Here is a 22,487-nt window from a genome sequence, read left to right as displayed (position 1 = left end):
TTCAAGTCGACGGCCTCGGTGCAGGAGCTGGAGTGCGTGGCCGAGTACGAGCGCCTGAAGAAGGAGTACGAGATCTTCCGCGTCAGCAAGAACAACGAGGTGGCCTCCATGGTGAAGAAGGAGGCCAAACTGGACAGGGAGAACAAGCGGCTGCGCGCCGAGCTGCAGGTAGCTCCCGCCGCCCTCTCGGACAAGGGGGCTGAGTGGCGGAGCGGGGGCTGAGCGGCAAAGCGGGGCCCTGGCGTGTGAGGCTGCGAAGGACTCATCCCGCTTCCCAAGAAAGCTGTGGCAGGGAGGCAATGGGTGAGACGAGTTTTCCTCGCCAAGGAAGGCAGGGTGCCAGGGAAATGGTGTGCACCCCAGTGCCATCCTAGCGAGCTGTCAGGCTGCGGTCAAGGTGTGCCCCTGGGGACGGGGACCACGCGGTGCGTGGCCGTCATCCATAGAGCAAGGAGAAAGATGTAGGGTGCTGGGATAATGTTGTATTCAGACCTGAACTTCACTAGCTGAAAAGTCATCCAAAACCTTTTATCAGCAGTTGCTTTCACTCAGAAAAATGGTGTATTACATGTTTTCAGGCACTTCAGAAAACTTACCAGAAAATACTTAGAGAGAAAGAAAGTGCATTAGAAGCTAAATACCAAGCCATGGAGAGAGCTGCTACTTTTGAACATGATCGAGACAAGGTCAAAAGGCAATTCAAGGTATGGCTTGACTTTTCTTTTCCGGGGAAAATGACCAAAAAAAAAGAGATAGATGTCACTTGGTCACATTCCCCCAATGAACTCTTCTCTAGCAGCTTTCATGAGGACCCCTCTTTCTTAAAAAAAACAAAAAACCAAAAAAACTAAAACTGCAGTATCATAGCTGTAGCTGCTTATTTCCTTCAAGATAATCCTACCCAAACATCTCTGTCAAACTAAGAGGAAAAAACAGAAAATAACTTTTTAAATATTGAAAGGAGTATATGCAGTGACGCATCTGAACACAGGAATATATTCATATTTGAGAGTGGCACCGGCTGCAAACTGACTCATGCTGAAGGAATGTATAAACAGAGAGTTCTATTATTTCTGAATAAATTTTATATATAGCATTGCAATGTTTAACACTTCTAGCTAACATTAAAGAAAAGTGTGTATTGGTGCATCTCTTTTGGCTGCTAAAATGTGATAGCCAGTTAAAGACAAAAGCCTTTGCACTTTCTGGAGGGATGACTTGAAAGGCCAAGCTGATGCTTCTGCTTTTCCCTTGCTGCAGATGATGGTGCTTCTACCACCCAAAACAGAGCAATAGGTCCTGTTTTTGCAGTGTTTTAAAGATTCTTGATGTCCTTAATTGTTACAGGTGTTAATGTTTGGCGGATGTATAAAAAAGAGGATTGGCTTTGACCTTATTTAAGAAAATGAGACTTGAGGGTTTAATCTCTTTGTATTTAAATCTAGGCTCATGTTTTTCTTCCCCTCATGATAGTAGTATTTTACAAATGTGGCAGCTGGAGATGTTTGATCACTTTCTTCTTAGGTAATTTAAATTTCTGCAACAATCAAAATTAAATACAAGGTTATATGTAAATGTAAAAAATACATGGAAGAACAAAAGGGAACCTTTGAAAAAAATTATTACACGCAGCAATTTTAGAAGACAGTAAACTTCAAGAGTTGAAGAACGTTACTTGCTATTTTTAATGAAATTCCCATACTAATGCAGATATCTAACTTTCAGAACAGTATGATAAGGTTTAGAATGGTAAAATTCTAAAACCAGATAATTTTAAACTATGCTTCCCTGCACATTTGTAGGCTTCTGATGGCTTCTTGTTCACATTTTCATGCCTTAACCTGCTAAATGGATGCTAGAAGCTTATTTTTCCAATTGAAAGCAGATAACGAATTCAGGAACTGATACTGATTTTTCAAAAGATTTATGGTTTGTATTTCTTGGTTTGTTTTTTTTTTTTTTTCCTTTCCTTGTCATAGATTTTCAGAGAAACTAAAGAAAATGAGATTCAGGACTTATTGAGGGCCAAACGAGAGCTAGAAGCAAAACTGCAGAGACTCCAGGCCCAAGGAATCCAAGTGTTTGATCCAGAAGAGTCTGATTCTGATGACAATTGTACGGATGTTACGGGTGAGAATTTCATCCCCAGCGTTTTGTGTTGGAACATGACTGAAGTCTCTGAATAGTAAAGTGCAAGACAAGTATTTATGTTCTTTTGAAAAAAGTTTTGTTAATCCAGGTTGAAAAGCAACATAAACCAGTTTAAAGGGTAAAAGCAGCTGACATTACAAACTTAGTTTAGATTGTGGGAACCCTGCATTTCTGGTATTATGAATGAATAGATGGAAAAAATAGAGCACTGTCTAGACACAGTGACTTGAACTTTTTTTTTTAAATTGTTCCATGAACAATTCTGATTTTTCTATTCGTTTTCTGATTCTAGATCTGAGAGATAGTGTTCCGAAGGACCCAAAAAGCACACCTGAAACATGAGGGAATCTTAAATAGACTTACTGTCTATTGATAACGAAGTATGCCAGTATCAGCTGCTGTACTTTTCAGAATAGCAGAGTTACATGTTTAACAAACACAAACAGAGCAAAAGAGTAATTTTATTGAAGAATTTTTTGAAAGGGAAGCCCTAGCAATCTTAATGACGTAAAAGGCAAAACCTTGTACATGCTGTAAGAGGTATTTGGTAACATGGGAAGGATTCAGATAGGTGTGTCATCAGTCCTCTGACTTTGTATCTGACTCAAAATAGAGCAGTAGTTGTAGCAGACATCTAGCACCTTAACACTCTTAAGGATGGCTGCCATCACTTTTGCACCGTGAAGGGTTACTGAGGAAAAACTGCGTGGAAGTGCTGTTGCTTAACCTTTGTTTTGCTTGTTGAGATATATCACCTGCCACATTTGGAAGGAGTATAAAGTATGCAATCTTTAAAAGAAATGTTTCAAAATGCAGTGATTGGCTTTTTGCGTAGTAATTATGCATTTGATGAACTTCAGTGGCACAGATAGTCTTGTTTATTTTTTTCTGCCTTCTTTTGTGTTAAATTCATTTTTTAATTCATTTTTCCCTTCATACTTTTTTCTAAGTCTTTTTCAATTTCCTGATTTTCTCTATGGAAGATTTATTTAGTGTCTTTACATTTATATATTGATTGGCAGAAGAGTAATTCAAGCATATTACAAAGAGATACTGGAAAGCTGTTTCACACAGCACAGAGAATATATTTTAATCCTTACCTACAGTCCCTTTAAGCTTTTTCAGTGCTGGAACATTCCTGAACAGAAGTTGTCAATTCGGTGATGTGCACAAATGACTGCAGCAGTACTGTGAACTGTTTTCCTGATTTGTAATGCAAGTCAGCATTTGAACCCAACAGATGCGAGCAATCCATATAATAACAAATATTAGCAAATAACATCCCATTAGCAGCATAGCTTCTCATTAACTTTGGACAAACGCCAGATTAGAACTACAGCACATAAAGGTGTGAGCAAATCTGCTAAAGGAGAAAAAAATCACTGGCAGGTGGCAGTAGGCGTCAGCTGGAGTATTTAAGATTGATAATTTACCTAGTTTAGTGACAAGGAAGAGTTTTTTTGTTTTGTTTTCCAATTCTTAGCTACTGGGGCACAATCTGAATACTGGAATGGAGGAGCTTTGGGAAGCGAGCCGTCTATGGGTAGTATGATGCAACTTCAGCAGTCTTTCAGAGGGCCTGAATTTGCTCATAGCTCTATAGACGTTGAGGGACCATTTGCAAATATAAACAGAGGTAAGTAACGGTGGTTTGTTTTGCTTAGATTATGTATGTCTATGTCATTTTCCCATCCATTCTTAAATAATTCTGTCCTTTCTTAGCTCCTTTTCTGACTGCTGTTGGGTAATTTGACTAAAAGGTTGTTGAGAATTCTTTGTAAAAATAAAAGGAATCTGTAGCTGTACATGCCAAGCTGTGTTTAATATATTTGGTGACTATGGTATGTGCAGCAGTGATTTTAGCAATCGGTAGCGAGTAGTGCTTCAAGGAAAGTAAACCAAATAGCATGTTATTACTTATGTTGACTAAGGAAGATAGTGATCTCTCAGTATCTGCTGGTGTTCTTTTTTTCCATTTTTATCCAAATTCTCTACTTCTTGAGTGTGAATGTTACATTTGTATTAGAATAAACTATATCCCTGCATTTTTCATTGGATTTGCACAGGGTTTGACCCTGCTTAGGGGACTGTTCATGGAAATCTGACTGCAAGAACAGGATGTATGCAATGTTACGTGAATCAGTGTTAGATATTTTGTTATCAATAATTGTTGCTTTTGAACTTTGATTCCCAAATGGCCTTTTGTAAATTGACTTCTGGTGCTCTGGTTTCCCCTCACTGTTATGCTGGCCTTGGAACCCCTCCTGCATGTAGTTGACACTGCTCGCAGTTTCTCCCCTTTCTTTCTTCAGTCCTTCAGGCTCTGATTCAGAAGTCTGTGCCTGCAAAGCGGTGCCTGCTGAGGGGGCTCCAGCTTCACATGCTAAGCCTTTCATCGCGCCATGTGGTTCTGAAAGGGGAACCTATTCCTAGCTTGAAAGAATGACCAGCTGCAAAATCAAGAACCTAAGAAAGTTTTAAAATTCATTGCTGCTATAGGGAATTGCAATACAGTACTGCAGAAAGCAATGGACTTTATCTCAAGAAGAGGAAGTTCCCATAATGTTTCGCTGTCATTTATTTGCATGGTCTAATTGAAATACATGTAGATTTGGAGGAAAAAAAATAATGTTTGATTATTAGTGACTTTATTATTCCTGCATGTTTTTACAACTATCTTCTTGATTTTGTGGATACATTTCCTCAAGCTTTTTTAAAGGAAATACCATTATAATGATAATACAACTATATTTAACACTGTTGTTTTGCCACATTATCAAATTATATAACATTATCAGATGATATGGGTTCTCTAAATTCAAATTTCTAAAATCAAAACAGTTAAGTAAAAATGTTACTACTATTTTAAATAAAAATGTAGTGTTCAGTATGTTAAGAGGTGATGACTAATCTTTAATTAGGATATGAGATGTGAAGATCTCTAGATTTCATTTTGGTTTTTTTTTTTTCATTGGCAGATGACTGGGATGCTGCTGTTGCCAGTTTATTACAGGTTACTCCTCTGTTTTCCCACTCTCTGTGGAGTAACACAGTAAGATGTTTTATTATTAGTACTGATGAGACTCAACCAGAAGTGGACATCTTAATTAGAGTGAGTACCACACGAACTTATGCTAATTTACATGCTGTTTTGATTCCACTGTGATAGTTATTTGGAAATATGTGTAATATTTCTTGAAAGCTTTAGTAGGTGCAGCCTGATTTCAGTGAAGTCAGTCAAAGTATTGTCAAGGACTTCAGGGGAATGAAATGCATAAAGAAAAGAAACAGGTTTGTCCTTAGTGCTATGAATATTTAGTAATAAAGCACATTATTCAAATTTGCTTTCAGAACTACTCACCAAAACTTCAAAGAATCTGTGAAACAATGGGGTACTTCTTTCAAGTTGTTAATTTTCCAGCAGAAAATGAAAGGCCTCTTAAGGATGTAAGAAAATGGGAAATTGAAAAAAGTTCATTAGTTATTTTGCTCCTGCATTTAACTTTGCCAAGGTAAGTATTTTCCAGACTGGTAAAGCAAATGGAAACTGGTAATTTATGCAGAGTGTATAGCTTATTAAAATGTGTGTGATGCTTTGCTCAGTACATTTCCTAAGCTGGTATCTTCTAAGTGATACTCCTTCAAACTTCAGGTTTGTTAGTGCAGACAGTTAAAAGAATATATCAGCTTTGTATCATTTCCTTTTTCTTGTAGCTACAGATTCTCTTAAAATATAAGCATGAAAGATGTCTTCATAATACAGAAATATTTTGCTTTCCAGGAGCAGCTTTCTGTCATGCATGTTGCTGGAGTCTTAGGAATTCAAGATGGCTGGTGTGAATGTCCTCAGTGTTTTTCATTTGCTTATCTAGCCTTACACCTGTCTGTAGTATTTTGATTTTATTCTGTCACATATTATTTTCTATCTTTGGCTATTTTTCAAACTGATTTCATGGCTCTCCTGTGTGGTACCTCATGCTAGCTTTCTACAGCTTAATTTACTGAAATCATGATTTTTTATGACAAATAGCGATGCAATGTGTTCTGTTTGTTTAGTGAGTAATTTCCTAACCTTCAAGAAGAAGAAACATGACTTACTAAATGAAAAACACCAAACTAGGGATGCTTTTAGAATTGTTAGGACTATTTCTGTTATGCATTTGGGAATTTTGGGCAGAGTTTGGTTTTGACGTTTTGGGGATGGAAGGGTGTCCTTTTTTCTGAAGAAAAGAGAAAAGGCGATTAGGAAAGATAATATTAAGGATCACAGGGTGGTCATTTAAAAACATCTGTATGAATGCAAAAATCTGAAAATACTGGTATGTGTTAAATTTCATATTAGGGGTAGATTTTGAACTCTAGGGATTTAAAATACTGTTGTATTATTAGAGTTCTTGTATTAACAAGACCTCCTGTTTCTGTAAATAAAACATCTGTCCACAGAGAGTTAGAGGCTGGGTTAAGACACTAGTAGCTAAGATTTACAACAGTGGAGTACTTCAGGGAACAGCCAGGTACCACAGATGATGTTGATTTGTTTTGTTAGAGGAATCGGAGTAGAGCTGCCATACATTTATGCTCTTAGAAAGATAATGTCAGCTGCTGAGGGTATATTGACACTCTGAGAGGATACTGTTGCCAAATAACCCAGTTCTACGTATGTGGATCACAAGTGTTGAAGAATGAACTACACAAGAAAAAAAACCCACAAAGGAGCATCCCTGCCAACAGCATTCACTTAGAGAGTTTCTCTTAGAAAAACCGTGATGAAAATTGCAGTGCTCATATAAAGAACATAATATCCGAGAGATCCTGTCTGCTATTGTCAGCATCCCCAAGTTGTATAGTTCCTTCTGTGGAACAGCAATAGGTTGCTGGGAATGATATCCTTGGATATCATTCACATATATAAGTACAAAGTGTTTTTGAGTTTGGACATGTGTGATTCTCCTTTTCAACTACTATAAATTAAAAGACTATCCTGCATCTGACAAGTACTAAAGGACTTTTCCTAAAAAGGTCAAGAAATAGAACAGAGCCTTCAAATAAGTGATGGCGGAGCGTGTATATGATGCTTGTTAATCATGTATGAATCAGTGTTCTTTCCATGCAAGGCAATTACCTTTCACTCTGCGTATCTATGACAGGAAGATCTAATCTACAAAGCAATAATCATAAAGTTAATAAATGGCTTTAATGTTTTTGGTACAAGTAGTGTAAATTTCTCTTTTAGCTGTTTCTTGCTTCAGAGACTACCTTAAATTCTCTGCTGAAATATTTGCTTGCCCTTTGTTGTAAATAGATATGACTTTTGAATTAGACTTTGCAGTGAAACCCATCTTTGGAGCATGTGTTGATTGAACTGTTTACTACAGCACTGTAATATAGCACAAGAATGCTGATTTCCAATCTAGTTGTTTGTTGGAGGACTGTGAAGAAGCGTTCTTGAGAAATCCAGAAGAAAAACCCCGGCTAATTTACCACAGAAAGGAGGATGGCAGAGTCAGTTCAGTCTCAGTGCAACAGTTAATTGAGAAAATTTCTTACGTGAACAAAGCAAAGGTATGGCATTTTAAACACTGTTGAATTTTAAGAGGCTTACCTTCCTGCTATAAACAGCATAGAGTGCTAGTAGTCCCAGGTTTTAGAAGAAATTGCATTACACTCATTGCTCTAGATGCTCATTATATGAGCACATTGATGACACTGAAATTTATGAATGTTATGAAATTTTCATTAGCAGGGGAGAAAAGAAGCCACTGGATTTTCACTGAAAAAAAATCTCTGTAGTATAGGGGTAGAATTTCTCATCTGTGTTTAGCCATTTAAATGGCAAAGTTATCTATTTAAGGTCCCACTGTAACCACTGAAGAGGAAGAAGTGTACCCCCAGAGATTCCTCCTATCTGAAAATGGATTGGTTGCCATTTATTTCCCTCTAAAGAGAGAACTGTTGAGAACAGCTGAAACTAGATGCCCAACTTTTAAAATCTTAGGCTAAGTGAATCCCGCCTAAGTAATGCAACAGAATAGAATTTAAATGTGTTCCAGAATGGTTTTGTTGGATGTCCTAAGTACTGTTTCCAATTGGATTCAGAGTTGTGTCATGCTTTGCTATTTACTTTTTCAGATGATTGATCATATTGGAGGTGTGGAGGAAGGAGCATATGAAATCTATAATTGTGTGGAAAAGATAATTAAACAGGTAGAGTATGTGATGTATTTTGGCTTTTTCTGCCCCTGCTCTGATTTATGATCTTAAATGATGTCAGTGTGATTACTTATGCTACTTAGATGTAATTCAAATGATCTTTCTGTGGTTTATCATTAATATCTGGCAAGCAAAGAAATCTGCAGGTAGAAAACAAAGCCCAAAACTGAGCAGTGCTTTTATGGACAGAAACAGAAATAACAGGGGAAAGACTAATGGACTAATCATGGACTAATTTATCTTTTAATTTTTTTTTTATCCATATGTAGGATAAGGAAAGATTGCATAGTCCATTCTCTCCTTATCTTTCCTTGTGGTGGGTTGCTTCCACTATGAGAAGACTAAAACCAATGTCTTGAAACCTGTGCATTCTGAGTTAACTTGGTTTCATCTAATTGCTCATTTATGTTCTCTGCTAGCCTAAAAGGAAATGAGCATATTGAAATTAGTAGAGCTGCACTCATATACAGTGGAGTTGAGAATAATGCTAAATGTGCCTGCACTGTTACGAATAATAATTGCAGTTTTCTCCATGTAATTTTCTTTTTACTTAGGATATATTGGGGTGTGAAATGACAGAACTAGAAGGCAAGGATTTGGGTAATAAGGAAGAGTCCACTGCTCCTGAAGAAGAAGTTTTTGGTGATGTATTGTGGGATGCTCATGATGAACAAGAACAGATGGAAGCTTTTCAGCAGGCTTCTAATTCAACATGTGAGCTGGGATTTGAGAAAGTAAGTACATTGGAGATGTATATGGATGAAGAGAAAGTCATCACTCGTTTCAATCTCTTGTTAGGCAAGATGTAATTCTACAGGAGAAGCTGTGTCTGAGAGCATCCTTGAGGCTGTTACTCCTTAGGCTAGAAGCCATATGTCTTATATAGATGGCATATTTATTTTCTGGGAGAGATGCCAATTCGTGTGTTGTTGAATGGCATTGATGAAGAAGTGGTTGTTGCTGCTACACTGGAGAAAAGCACTGCAACGGTGTGCCAGAAGTGGGGTGTCCTCCTAGGCTTTGTCAATAGAAAAGGCTCTGAATTTTTTTTTTTTTTTCCCCTGAGGAAATCCAAGCTCTCTCTTGACACCTGAAATTGGGTCTTTTGGAGATTACTAATGGAAAGATTTCATCTTGTCATACAGCCATACAAATGTGAGAAGAACATAGGGCAGTTAAAAGTAGAGAGCTGCTGAATAGCTCAGTACTAACTCACTACTTAAATAACATTTTAAAAACATTTCAAATTGGGAGTATCAGGAACAGTTATATGTAGGGAAGGTATAATGAATGCAGGAAGAAAAAATATTAAAGTCGTCATGGAAAGTGATGCAATGGCTTATTTGGGCAATGTTCCTTGATGTTACAATGTAGCATAAGCATGCAGTTTCTGTGCTACTGTATTTAAATTGTTAGTACCTCTATTTTACCAGCACAATTTATTTTTTTCCTTCACTACTCATATATTGGCAATGGGTTGGAGGATTGTGCCATTCTAGAACAGTAAAATAATAGAACATCAATAGGAAAAATACCTATGTGTGCCTTAATGCACCTCCACTTCTTTTCTGCAGATAAAATATTTCTCCCAAGTGGATGAAGGGTGCTTTTTGGTTTTGTTTTTGTCATCCTGAACTGTGCTACAACATTCTCAGGCATTCATGTGGTCAAAGAAAGCCTTTCTTTTGCATGCTTAGTGCCTCAAAATATCATTCGTGGCAGATGCCAACTTTGAATGCGTTGTCCTGGCAACCATATCCAATGCAGTGGAGTAGTTGGGGCAGGGAGTCTGAACAAACATAGTATCCAATTGCTTTATTGTTGTAACACTAATTCAGTTTGTTAGAACTGGAAGTTCCATTTTAAATAGAGTTTTGAAAAAAAATGTTATTTTACACTTTCTTTAAAAGATATAGTAAATTCTGTGGTTTAAGTGTTTCATTACAAAATTTATTTCCATTTGTATTATGTTATATTGCATTTCAGTAGATATTATCTTACCTTAATAAATCTGTACTTCCATTTTGTATCTAGATAGTTTACAATACCAGGCACTATATTTCTCCCTTAAACATTGGAATATTTATAGTAATTGTTTCTTTTTTATAGTATTTTGAACGTCTAAATGACCTAGTAGCAGCACCAGCACCAATTCCACCTCTGCTTGTATCAGGAGGACCAGGCTCTGGGAAATCTCTCCTCCTGTCAAAATGGTAATTTTTATTTTTTTTTTCTATATGAATGAAATTTAAGAAAAAAGTTTCCATTACATTTCAAACATCGTATCAGTTTAATTAGAGGTAAAATGGGAGCATTTACAAAGCACTGAAATTACTGAGGCATCCTGGAAAGATTTATAATAATCGAGTAGCTAATTCCATCTGGACTGCCTTTAACATCTCCCTGACTCCAATTGCAACACCCTACAGATCTGTCTTTGCACAGCATTAATAAGTGGTTTCAATAGCTCAATAGCGTTGCCCTTCTCCGTTACACAAGAGGGGCCCTTTGAAGTCTTTTTAACTGAAATAAAGGAAAGATCAGACCTAATATTTATCATAGAAATGCATTGTAGGCTGTGATGAAATTTGCTGACATAAAAATAAATTGATAGTGTCATTACTTCTTAAAAGGTTAGTGACATTACTTCTTAAAAGGTTAGTGACGTGACTAAGGGAAAGGCACTTGTTAACGACTGTCAGTACTGGGGAGAGCGAATATGAAATCTGACGTAAAAAGTTCAATTATAGCTCAGGAAAAGTCTATCCTATTTTGTAAGATAAACATGGAACACGTCTAGCTCAGGCACTCTTATCTCCTTTGGCAAAACTGATAGTTTTTATTTGAGATAGATTTGCAAAATTATAGGCTGTTGAGTGCTTTTTTTTTTTTTTTTCTTTGCTTTTCTCATTAGGATTCAATTGCAACAGAAGCATTCACCAAACACTCTAATTCTTTATCACTTTGTTGGGAGGCCCATGTCTACTAGTTCAGAGTCTGCACTGATAATCAAACGCCTTACTTTAAAGGTATGCTATGTTATGCACCCTGCAGTGCATGATTCTCTGTAAAGTGCTTGTGTGTGTGTGTGTGTATGTCAGAAGATAAATTTTTCTACAGGTGTTTCTACATCACTTAAGAGTAATACAAATGTAAGGCATTACAGAATGGGGGAATCTGATCCTATAGATTGGCAGATCAATTAAATAGCATCACTGGGATAGTCATAATAGATTGGCATTAACAGTTATGCTTCCAGTGACCTATATTGATGGCTTATAAAACCATGTAAGATTCTTCCAAAATTTCCTGCCATCTGGCCACTGAGAAAGGCAGGTGGTACCTCTTCTGGCTGTGTGTTTAGAAACCTGAGGCTGTATTCACCAGTTGGCGCTATTGTTCCTGGACTAGTCTCTCTCCTATGTTAATTTATTTTTTAAGTTGTGTATTAAATAGGTGGGAAATAAATGAGGAGTATTGTGCCAGGGTCTGAGCTTGCTTTTTCCTTTACAGGGTGGCACTAAGGACCTCACAGGACTAAAACCTTTAGAAAAATGAAATCAGTTGTGCTCTCCTTGCTATTTTCTCATGTAGTTTAGAAGTCTGCCTATTTAACCTGTGCAACTTTTAAGCCTTTTTAAGTCTCCAAATTCCTTGTCCACTGTGCAAACTCAGGTTATCTCTCTGGAATTTACACATGAGTTCAAGAAATATTCTTTGTTCTGCATATGCCAGCTTTCTGCATATACTAGAAGGAAAGAATTCTCTGTGAACTTAACTAGAAAAATTGCTCCTAAATTGTGTGTTGGTTTGTTTTGGTTTGGGTTTGTTTTTTTTCTGTCATGTGTCTATAGGACTTCTTTCAATGATCCTAGTTGATTTTTAAGGTAGAATTTGTTATATATGTTTATAATTCTGCAGCTTATGCAACACTCTTGGCTAGTGTCACCTCTGACTTTGGATCCAGCTAAGCTTCTGGAAGAGTTTCCCCGTTGGCTGGAAAAACTTTCTGCACGTCATCAAGGCAGCATTATTATAATTATTGATTCTATTGACCAAATACAGGTATGCTTTTGAAATACTTGCTATTTGTCAGTCTAAAAGAAACTTTGACTATTGTAATAGGTTCAGCTATATCTATGTAACAGATATATTAATGTTTGCTTTGCTCTAAAGAGTACATATAGAAAATAGTTTTGCAAAAAGTGCAGATGAGTTAAAATAGTCTTTCATTTCTATAGATAAAATTGGTGTTGGGCTAGGCTTTTTTTTTTTCTTATAAATTTATCTTAAGATCTTAATTTTTGAGCAGTCCAGTTACATTATTTATCCAAAGATTCAAGGCTGTGAGCTGACTTACTGGGCACATAAATAGCCTAGTCTTCATGAGGTGAACATTTCAACGATAGTATTCTATCTGCTTTATTTAATGTACAGTCGTGCTGATACTTATTAATGGATCATTTAGTATTGTTTCAAGAAACCAGACCATGAATAATTTTTAAGGACACTGGAGGATTTAAGACTTTTTCACTGATCTGTGCAGTTAATGAACTGTATCAACTTCTGTCATTGTTTTGAACAACCTTTGTATTAAGTAACCAAAATTTGTTTTTAAGCAAGCTGAGAAGCATATGAAGTGGCTGATAGATCCACTGCCAGTGAATGTGAGAGTGATTGTATCAGTGAATGTAGAAACATGTCCACAGGCTTGGAGGTATGTTATATTTCTGAGATGTTTCAAAGTCTCCTGGGTTAGAATTACTGTTTTAAATTACAGTTACTCGTTGAAGAGCAAACAGCCAGATTTGTCAAGACCTGCAGATTTAATAGGATAAGGTTTTGCAACTACTGAGGACAATGAAAGCTCCTCTAAGCTCCTCTACTGTAACTGCGGTGACAACAGGTTTTAGCTGTTGGGAAAACAGATTTTTGTTTTAGTGTGATGGATCTATCCACATGACTATGTGAAAGAGTATATTAAATGCAGTCAGATGCACATCAAGAACCGCAATACCATGATGTAGATCCAGGATAAGGCTAAAAGTGGAAATTTGACTTGTGATGACTAAAATTTCTTAATAGCAGGGAATAGCTTCAATTACAGCTTTGATATCAATCTTAAAAAGCTCTGGAACTTTGATGTCTTCTTTTTTTTTTTTTTCCTTCCTTTTGTGTGCTACTTAATAAGGTCTGAATATGACTTTTTTCTTTCTTACCAAAGGTTGTGGCCTACTCTTCATCTTGATCCACTGAATTCCAAAGATGTTAAATCTCTCATTAGTGCAGAGTGTAACTCTGCAAATGTTAAATTGACTAAAGAGCAGGTATGTCTGTTGCAGTTCTTCTAAAGTACCTTACCCTAGTATAACTTGGAATGAAAACATGGAAAGATGAAATAAGCCCAGCTGCCAAAAAAAAGTATTACATTTAGTTAACTAAATACTACTGCTCAAGATAGCGTGCGGTTTGAGTATTTTTACCCCATGGCTCATAGCACTGAAACACAGATGGAACAGCATAAATTAGTAACACAAAAACAGTGCAGTTGCACATATTGCTGTAAACATAATAGAAGGTTTCGTATTGCATAATACTGTAACAATGATTGGCAGAATGGGGAAAAAAGTTTTTTACCTCTTTGCCTTGGAGACCAATTCTGTAAGGTAATCCTCATCTTGAGAGATGTAATGGTCAGATCCTCACTCTTCATCTTAAATTCAAAAGGAAACTTACACTTGTATGCTCCTATAGCTAGAAAAACGTGTAGCATTTTGTGCGCTAGTTACCGTGTCATAGTCTTCAGACATTACAGGTAAGAAGCATATCTAGAACTATTATTGTCAAACAATGAACGTTTTATTGGTATGGCTAATTTCATCTTGGCTCACAGATTTTGTTTGAAATGTAGGAGAAGAAGCTGGAGAGACACTGTCGTTCTGCCACAACTTGCAATGCTTTGTATGTTACTCTCTTGGGCAAAACCATTGCTTGGTGAGTTGAGATGATCTTGAAATTATTATGCATATCACTAGATTAGAGACTTCAAGTATGTTTGTTAGCATTTTGAAATACATTCATTTTTCATAGAATGAATCTTGTTAAGAAAAAACAGTGGAGCAGTATACTAAGTTTTCCCCCTTCACTGACTGTGAATGCAATGGGAAGAAAAATCAGAGTATACAATTGCCACTTTGGTACTAAGTGAATCCATGCAGCTGTATCTGTCTGTTTTCACCTCTTCTGTTCTTATTTTATTTTTCTGTTGTTCTGCTTTCTGGCTATGTCAATTGCTTCAATGCTTTTTAAAGGTATTTGGAGAATGTTGGTATTGTTTTGTTAAATGGTTTAAGTCAGGTCTGTTGTATTTACTGATGTACTAGATAGTTTGCCTCATAGATTTTTAAGGCTAAGAGGAAGTTCAGCAACTGTTTAGTTAACATCCTGCGTATGGTACTTTGTTCTATAATTCTTGCTGTGGAGAAAACTAATCTTCCCTCTTGTGCAAGAGAATACTTAATAAGTGCATTGGCTTATTATTAATCTAGACTTCATCTTGTTGAGAAAGACACATTTTTAATTTAGAGACTTCCAGAAGATGATACACTGATTGATAATTTACTCTGGGTGACTGATTTTCATTATTTTTTGTTTCTGTTTTATGTCCTAGAATGCTTAATTGCTCCTGAAAACACGCTTTGTAAATGCATTAAATGAAACAGCAGCAGCATATCTTTATCCAACCTAATGTTCTTATTCTGTACTCCTGCTGGAAGAAAGAACACTGCAATGTACTATTTTTTTAAATAAAAATGTTGCAGTTATTTAGAAAAAACAGACAATATGACAGAAGGTGGCTTCAGGAATTGACCTCTTCTCTGTTTAATCTCACCAGGTGCTGTGCACCTTTTAAACCCAGTAGGAATTCAGAGTGCTTTTGAGATAGAGCTCTTCAGTAGTTTCAATTCATCTTATTCAGCCAAATTTAGTATGCTAAACCATGCCCTTTTTGTCCTTCTGCTCAGTGGTGGAAATACAGGGAATATTGACGAAATCCTTCAACAGTGTTTCCAATGTCAAGACACAGTGTCACTGTACAGGCTTGTTCTGAGATCAATTCAAGAATCATTGCAGAGTGATAAAGAGAAAGGTCTTTTGAGAGAGGTAAGCAGAGAATGAGTCACTCTTCCTACAGGTAATGCATAATTCTTTCCTTTAAAGAGTTTTTCTTAAGTTAAAAGTAAATATAAATTTATGTTGGTTCATATATATGATTCAGAGATTACTGTATAATTAGTATAGAAGCAACAATTTTATTAATATATCTACTGCATAACTATAGAACATATAATTGCTTCATGTTAAATTTCAACTAAGTCATTATCTCGCAAAACAAAACAGAACTTTTCCACTATGATGTGATATAGAATCAGCACTTCCTTTGGTACCCAATCCAATTATTAACTACGTTGAGCATAATAAATGTAATCAAAATATGGTATCTTATAAATACAGGGCTTATTAGATTTCTGATTCCTCTTCCTACCTTTGCAGAATTTCCCTGTTGTATATAACATTATTTTGATTAGAACACGATACTCGATGATTGCTAGAAGTTCTTTGGTGCTGGCAGCGTAAGACCTTCAGGGTATTTTACTTAGATGGAAGTTTCTTATGCTAATACGGTTATTTTCCCCTCAGTGTTTTAGAGGAAAGTCTAAGGAGCCATTTATTTGTCCCAGAGTGTCCCATTTGGTGCTTTATCTATTAGAATATTAATCTATTAGCATTGAGGATTGTTCTTTGAGGACAGAAGACGGAAAGGGCCTGTGTGGGCAAGTTTGGTTTTTTTTCTTCCCTTGAGGTATAAAGTTATACACAGTGATACAAAGTAGTTTTCTTGGCATTTCAGTGTAACAGCTCTGCAGCAAACACTGCTAATTGTAAAAAATAATCTTTCTGCTTTACATAGATACTGTGTGTCATCGGTGTCAGCCACAATGGGGTGAGCGAGTCAGAGCTGATGGAACTTTATCCTGAACTGTCTTCTGCAGTGTTAGCCTCGCTCATTCACAGCCTGCACAAAATGTGTTTGCTGACGTATGGCTGTGGTTTGCTAAAGTTCCAGCACCTCCAGGTAAATTTTGTAATTCTGAACATGTGCCAAGTGAAACTCTACCCCCAAAGCCCGTGCTGGTTTTTAGATAAGTTCTGTTGTTAATTAGGTAGCTTGTGATATGTTTGTGTTTGCTCATCCATTTTCCTTAACATCTGGTCTGATGTTGGAATCAACTTGAAAACTGCTAGAGCTATGATACCAGTATTGTTCAGCAGTTGATAACCCAGCATTTCAAACCATGAGAAATTTCTCATCAAGTAGGTACTGACTCCATGTGTCCTAGAAAACACTGGTTCCACAAAAACAAGTAGAATTAAGGAGAAGGGAATATTATCTGAACAGCCAGAGCTTTGGTCTAATATAAGACGATCTGTTTATAGTGCCTTTGCCATTGAAAGGTTTTCAGTTCTGCAACACAAGATGTGTTTTGTAAAGAAATCTTGCATAGTGCTCCGTGTATCATTAGCACTTAACAAACAAATTAAATGCATTCTCTTTCTCTCAATTATACTCTCATTCAGGCTTGGGAGATGGCGAGATTAGAGTATATGGAAGAAGGTGAAAATGTTATTTCTGCCTATAGACAAAAACTAGTGGAGTATTTCACCATGCAGCTAAGGTAGGTCAGAATTCCTCAAGATGTGCTAAATTGCAGGCTTTATGCCTCATGGATGTTTTTGTTTTCTTAATCTAGCTTCTTTGACTCAGTTCAGTAAATTATTACAGCAGAATAAATCTGCAAAACCCTAGTTGTCAGTTTAGCAGTTTGTTACTGATATGTTGCTTTTTAATCTTGGAAGAGATTGAAGATTATGGAGGGGAATGGGCATATAATAAAGTTACCATGTGAAAAGGTAGGGTATGAGTTTATACCATATCAGTTATTTTATGGTAACTGACCCCATGTGGATTTTTAACTCCCAATAAATTCTAGGAAATTTGAGGTTGCTTGGAACTTGAAGAAGAAACAGAAGACCACTTAGGTTCATCAAGCAGTTAGGGCATACACAATAAGAGGTCCAATAGAACAGCTGAACAGCTACAAGTTCATATCCAGCTTGAAAACTGATTTGCATTTACCATCCTGAGTTAGTGTGTCCCAGCTGTGGGCTAGTGCTTACTGCTTCTCAGAGCATGCACTGTTGGGCAAGCAGAAAGCTAAGAGGGCCACAGTGTGCCAGGAGAAGGAGGCACAAAGGGGCAATGAGCTGCTGCAGGGCTGCAGTTCTGCTGCCAGGCACAGATTAGCCCATATGGGAGGGAGGAGCAACTTCCTTTGGGGTACCTGGCAGTTCCAGCACCCTCTGAGGTAAAATTAAAATGAAGATATGAGAAAACAGAGTACGTAGGTCTGTCTGCTTGTTCAGACATTCAGGTATGGCAATTGTTTGCTTGCCTAGTTTTCACACCAAATTGATAAGTCCTGTTAGGCCTCTCAGAGTTTTAATTTTTATTTGGTTTTCTTTCAATAGTCGAGACCGAGTGACTTGGAGAAGTGCAGATGAACTTCCCTGGCTCTTCCAACAGCAGGGTGATAAGCAAAAGCTACACAAGTGTCTTTTGAATCTCTTTGTATCCCAAAACCTTTACAAAAGGTAAAAAGGTCGCCACTGCTTTGGCATTTATAAAGATTTCAAAGTCGGGTTTTTTGCCCATATAAATCAGAAAATTACAGATATAGATTAAAGGAACTTAAAGATAGAAATGCTAAATGCTGTTGTCATATAAATAATCTATTTTTTCTATTCTGTTACACCTGGGGGTTGGTAAAGGGATAAATACTGCTATAGAACAGCATTAGCCTCAATGGATTGTCTCTGTAGACACTGTAGCATAAAGACAAAATTCATGCATATGGCCCTTTTCTTCTAAGCTAGCATCAGTCTGAATAGAGAGGTGTCAGAGATAAGATGAGCTTCTTATTTCCTTGTTAAAACAGGGGACATTTTGCAGAATTGCTGAGTTACTGGCAGCTGGTTGGGAAAGATAAGAGTTCTATGGCAGCTGAGTATTTTGACTCTCTGAAAGAATACGAAAAAAGCTGTGAGGGAGAGGAAAGTATGATCTGCCTGGCTGATCTTTATGAGACCCTGGGACGGTTTCTTAAGGACCTAGGTCTTCTCAGTCAGGTAAGTACATTTAGAGATTGTTGTAACAGGAAGGAGGCAAATTAAGCAGAGTTCAGTGTGTGCTTTCTGTTGCAGTTGTTAAATTATTGTAGCATATAGGATGCTGCCTGCTGCTGTCATATTCTGAATTTCATTGTTACAGGCTGTAGCTCCTCTGCAGCGGTCTCTGGAGATTCGAGAGACTGCGCTGGATCCAGACCACCCAAGGGTGGCACAGTCACTCCACCAACTAGCAGGAGTTTATGTTCAGTGGAAAAAGTTTGGAAATGCTGAACAGCTGTATAAGCAGGCACTGGAAATCTCCGAAAACGCTTACGGAGCTGAACATCCTCGGGTAGCCCGTGAACTTGATGCACTTGCAACCTTATACCAAAAGCAGAACAAGTAAGATTAACTACACTGGTGTTTTTTCTTTCACATGGAGGTAGTGCAAAGATAACAGCAGAGATTTTCTTCCTGAACTTAGGATGTTTCTTTGGCTCTTTTTTAGAGTTTCATAACTTTCAGTGCAACCATGAGCATCCCCTCTGTATTCCTGTCACAGGCCACCCAGTAGGGGACAACTTTTGTGCTTAGTTTAACAACGAACTTCTAACAGGTTAAGAGATAAAGGAGGAGCATTATTTGGCCCTAAGGATTTCGGATATTTTTATCTTTGACAAAAAAATGTGGGTTTTTTCAAGATTCTTAAATTCTCCTCAAATTTGTACATTCAAGTAACTTAGAAGCTTTCCAGTGATGCTACATTTGGCGTTCTTCTAACACTAAATAACTGGTTTCAGATATGAACAAGCTGAGCAACTGAGGAAAAAGTCCTTCAAAATACGCCAAAAAACAGCAAGGCGGAAAGGCAGTCTGGTAAGGAAATGTTTGATATTTAATAAAAGTTCAGGGCATGTTGCGGCTCTGCTAAATAGCTGATAAAGTGTGTCTGCAGAGCTGACAAAGCTCCAATGCTTTTGATAATTGAGGGCATATAGAGTGAAGTAGCTTAGCAGCAGCTTTGGTAACTGCCCTTTCAATTCTGCTGGAAGTGGAGGTGCATCAGTACAACTGGTATGGAGTTGAGGGAGCTGGAAAAGAAATAAGTGGATATATGCGTTTTGGGGGTGCAGAATTACTGCTGACACAGTTGGCTGTTGAAGTGGCAATGGAAAAGGGTGTTCTCCAGAATAACTGAGGCATTTATCCTACAAATACTAGTGAACACGGCTCTTACGGCGATGTATAATCCCAGTAATATTAGGTGCCATACTGAATTTTACCTGTTTTTTTTATCCTTCTGTGTTTTTTCAGCTACAGAGTTCCTCTTGTCATTCTTGAGCTAAGGGTTTGTTTGTCATGCGGTGCCTGTACTGTAAGAGTTCAGCAAGTAATTCCAAAGCTCTAGTTGTAGCTCTAATGAAAGTAGTGAAAAGCCATAAAAATGTTGCCATTTCCACAGTGCTTAAATACAAATTAATTTGGATCATGAAGATTCTGTCCATTTTTGTAATGAGTTCTGCTGCACAGATGTTTTTATTAAGACTGTAAAGATCAAAAATAGGGTTTTATTAAGACTGCAGAGATCAAGAATAGGTGGAGCGTGTAACCATGGCTGCATGTAAGCATTACCTTGGCAGTCCATTTCACAAAGATCCGTGTAAAGCCTTGAGTAATACTTTATATGTATTTATATATGGCATTTAGGATAGGAGGTTAAACTGATTTTATGTTTTGAGCGTATAAACATTTTGATCTGAATTGGTTATTTGAACTGTGGAGTTTAAGCAAATTAGCATGTATGATACAGGGAAAACAGAGTTATGTGACAGCACAGTAACTTAAATTTCCTGGCAATATGTTTGGTGAAATTCACTGTTAGAATGTAAATAAGCAGAATGCCTATGTGCCATTTAGCTCGAAAACAGAACTTAGGTAGGATTATTGTGCTCCTTTGGCACCAAACCCAGTGTTTCGATTTTCTGTCTTCAGTTGTACACTTTAAATGTGATGGTGATTGGCTTACATTACCTTGTGCTTTGCTGTAGTGTGGCTTTGCTCTCCTGCGTCAAAGAGCCCTGCAATTGGAAGAGCTCACATTAGGCAAGGATACGCCAGATAATGCTCGAACCCTGAATGAGCTTGGAGTCCTCTATTACCTGCAGAATAATCTTGAGTAAGTCGTATTAATTGTGACACATCCACTGAGAGTTCTCATAGATCTAAATGGAAGCACTGAGTACTAGCATTACATGTTAGACACCACTGAGAGTTCTCATAGATCTAAATGGAAGCAAAGCACTGAGTACTAGCATTACATGTTAGACGCATGATCAAATACTCATTATGATGCCATCCCTGATTCATTCTACTGGTTTTTTTTTTGTTTACTGTTAAATTCCCTCGTATTTTTTAGTGTTGGTGCTGTTAGCATGTGAGTATTTACCAAATCAGTGCATTTCCTGCATTCAGAATTGACATTCCACAGTTAAATTTAACTAGCCTTCATTGCAAATACCAGTTGTCTCTCGAAAGGTATGACTCTTCTACTCAGCTTCACTATTTTGTGACCCTCCTTTGTAGTGTTCATCCTTGTGAACAGCGGGATTGGTTGTTTGTTTTTTTTTTCTGTGAAAAACACTCAAAATGCCAGTATTACAAGAAATCATGAGTTAAATATTCACTGTGCCTTCTAATCCTCAGGCTGTTACCCTGCTGGCCTTTTTAAGGGCAAAAGAGGGCAGAGCAGAACAAAGGTGTTCTAAAAGCAGATAGAGATAAGCAGGGGTGTTGAAGAAGGGGAATAAAAGGTATAGAACAGGTCTGATTGCATGTTTAGCCACTCTTCACATCAAATTCTTCAGTCAACAGAGTAGTCTAAAACTGTGTTGTGAGGGAATTGTAAAGTCACCTTAAATCCTGCTCTACTGAGCTGAATCTTTTCAGAGAAGAAAGTAAGTGCACAGCAAGGAAGCACAGTTCTGGATGTATTTTTATGTTTTCCTATATCTGATGTTTAGGTCACCAGGAGTTGTTGGATAACTACAGTAATTTAGGTTCTGCACACAGAATCTCTATTAAATGGCAAGACCTTTACAGTGAAGGAATTGATTTTTAACAGCTGTTGGAAATGTGGGGTTTTTCATCAGTTTGCTCTCATGAAGTCACGCCAAAGCGACTGATTATAGAGGAGCAATATCTTATCTAATCTCATACAAGATCATTTTATATTCCACATGTAGTTCCTGTCCAACACAAAGAACTTCTAGAGTAACCGTATCTCCACTATTTCATAGGTGAGCAAAGGTATAAACTGTGTTCTAGTGAAGGTTTAAATCATTTTTCAGTGGATATTATGTCTCTGTTCTAAATCAGCAAGTCTAAGATTGAATTTTTTGATCATTTGATGCAGTTAGAATGAAATCAATGGCAGAAGACTATGTCAGTTTATTAGTTGTTATATGTTATAACTCACATCATCCTCTAGCCCTTACATAGAGTGAACACCTTTTGACACTTGTCTAAGAGCTCCAGGATTGAACCTACAGTTCTGTATATAAATGGTCTTTTTTTTCCTTTAATGTGAGATGGATTTTTCCAATTTACTAAGCTGACCTCTTGGGAATAGTGTCACACAGAATTTGTGTGTGTGTCAGGATGACAAACTGCCTGGTTATAATGGATGCTGCCAGTATTATGTGGGGATTGCCCGTTGTTTGTGGTGGAGGGACTGCTGTAAATCTGTAATGGAATAGTAATATGCTACTCTAGTGAGATAAAATATGCCCTTTTGATAGGGCAATGCTTGAATGGTGGCATTACACAGAGTCTTTTTTACTTTGTCACTTCTAGACAGATTCTACTATGAGAATTTAGCTCATGACATATATAAAACC

The 22,487-nt window shown here is 37.2% G+C and overlaps 1 protein-coding gene across 1 annotated transcript in view; it reads left to right on the top strand.

Moving 5' to 3' along the window:
• The window catches only part of NPHP3 (nephrocystin 3), a 29,116-nt gene that overhangs the window by 820 nt on the left and 5,809 nt on the right, over positions 1–22,487 (top strand). Inside the window, exons 2-24 of the mRNA XM_009640209.2 lie at positions 7–168; positions 579–704; positions 1,980–2,130; positions 3,635–3,787; positions 5,130–5,263; positions 5,503–5,663; positions 7,566–7,713; positions 8,281–8,355; positions 8,916–9,095; positions 10,471–10,574; positions 11,276–11,390; positions 12,283–12,426; positions 12,981–13,078; positions 13,586–13,688; positions 14,273–14,355; positions 15,387–15,525; positions 16,334–16,498; positions 17,002–17,099; positions 17,953–18,075; positions 18,420–18,609; positions 18,752–18,993; positions 19,392–19,467; positions 20,640–20,767. Coding sequence (XP_009638504.1) covers positions 7–168; positions 579–704; positions 1,980–2,130; positions 3,635–3,787; positions 5,130–5,263; positions 5,503–5,663; positions 7,566–7,713; positions 8,281–8,355; positions 8,916–9,095; positions 10,471–10,574; positions 11,276–11,390; positions 12,283–12,426; positions 12,981–13,078; positions 13,586–13,688; positions 14,273–14,355; positions 15,387–15,525; positions 16,334–16,498; positions 17,002–17,099; positions 17,953–18,075; positions 18,420–18,609; positions 18,752–18,993; positions 19,392–19,467; positions 20,640–20,767 — 3,098 coding nt within the window. The remainder of the gene's footprint in view (positions 1–6; positions 169–578; positions 705–1,979; positions 2,131–3,634; positions 3,788–5,129; positions 5,264–5,502; positions 5,664–7,565; positions 7,714–8,280; positions 8,356–8,915; positions 9,096–10,470; positions 10,575–11,275; positions 11,391–12,282; positions 12,427–12,980; positions 13,079–13,585; positions 13,689–14,272; positions 14,356–15,386; positions 15,526–16,333; positions 16,499–17,001; positions 17,100–17,952; positions 18,076–18,419; positions 18,610–18,751; positions 18,994–19,391; positions 19,468–20,639; positions 20,768–22,487) is intronic.

The sequence above is a fragment of the Egretta garzetta genome, unplaced genomic scaffold (assembly GCF_000687185.1).
Source record: "Egretta garzetta isolate BGI_Z169 unplaced genomic scaffold, ASM68718v1 scaffold96, whole genome shotgun sequence".
In the NCBI taxonomy this organism is placed as follows: domain Eukaryota; kingdom Metazoa; phylum Chordata; class Aves; order Pelecaniformes; family Ardeidae; genus Egretta; species Egretta garzetta.
This window is presented reverse-complemented; position numbering and strand designations above follow the sequence as displayed.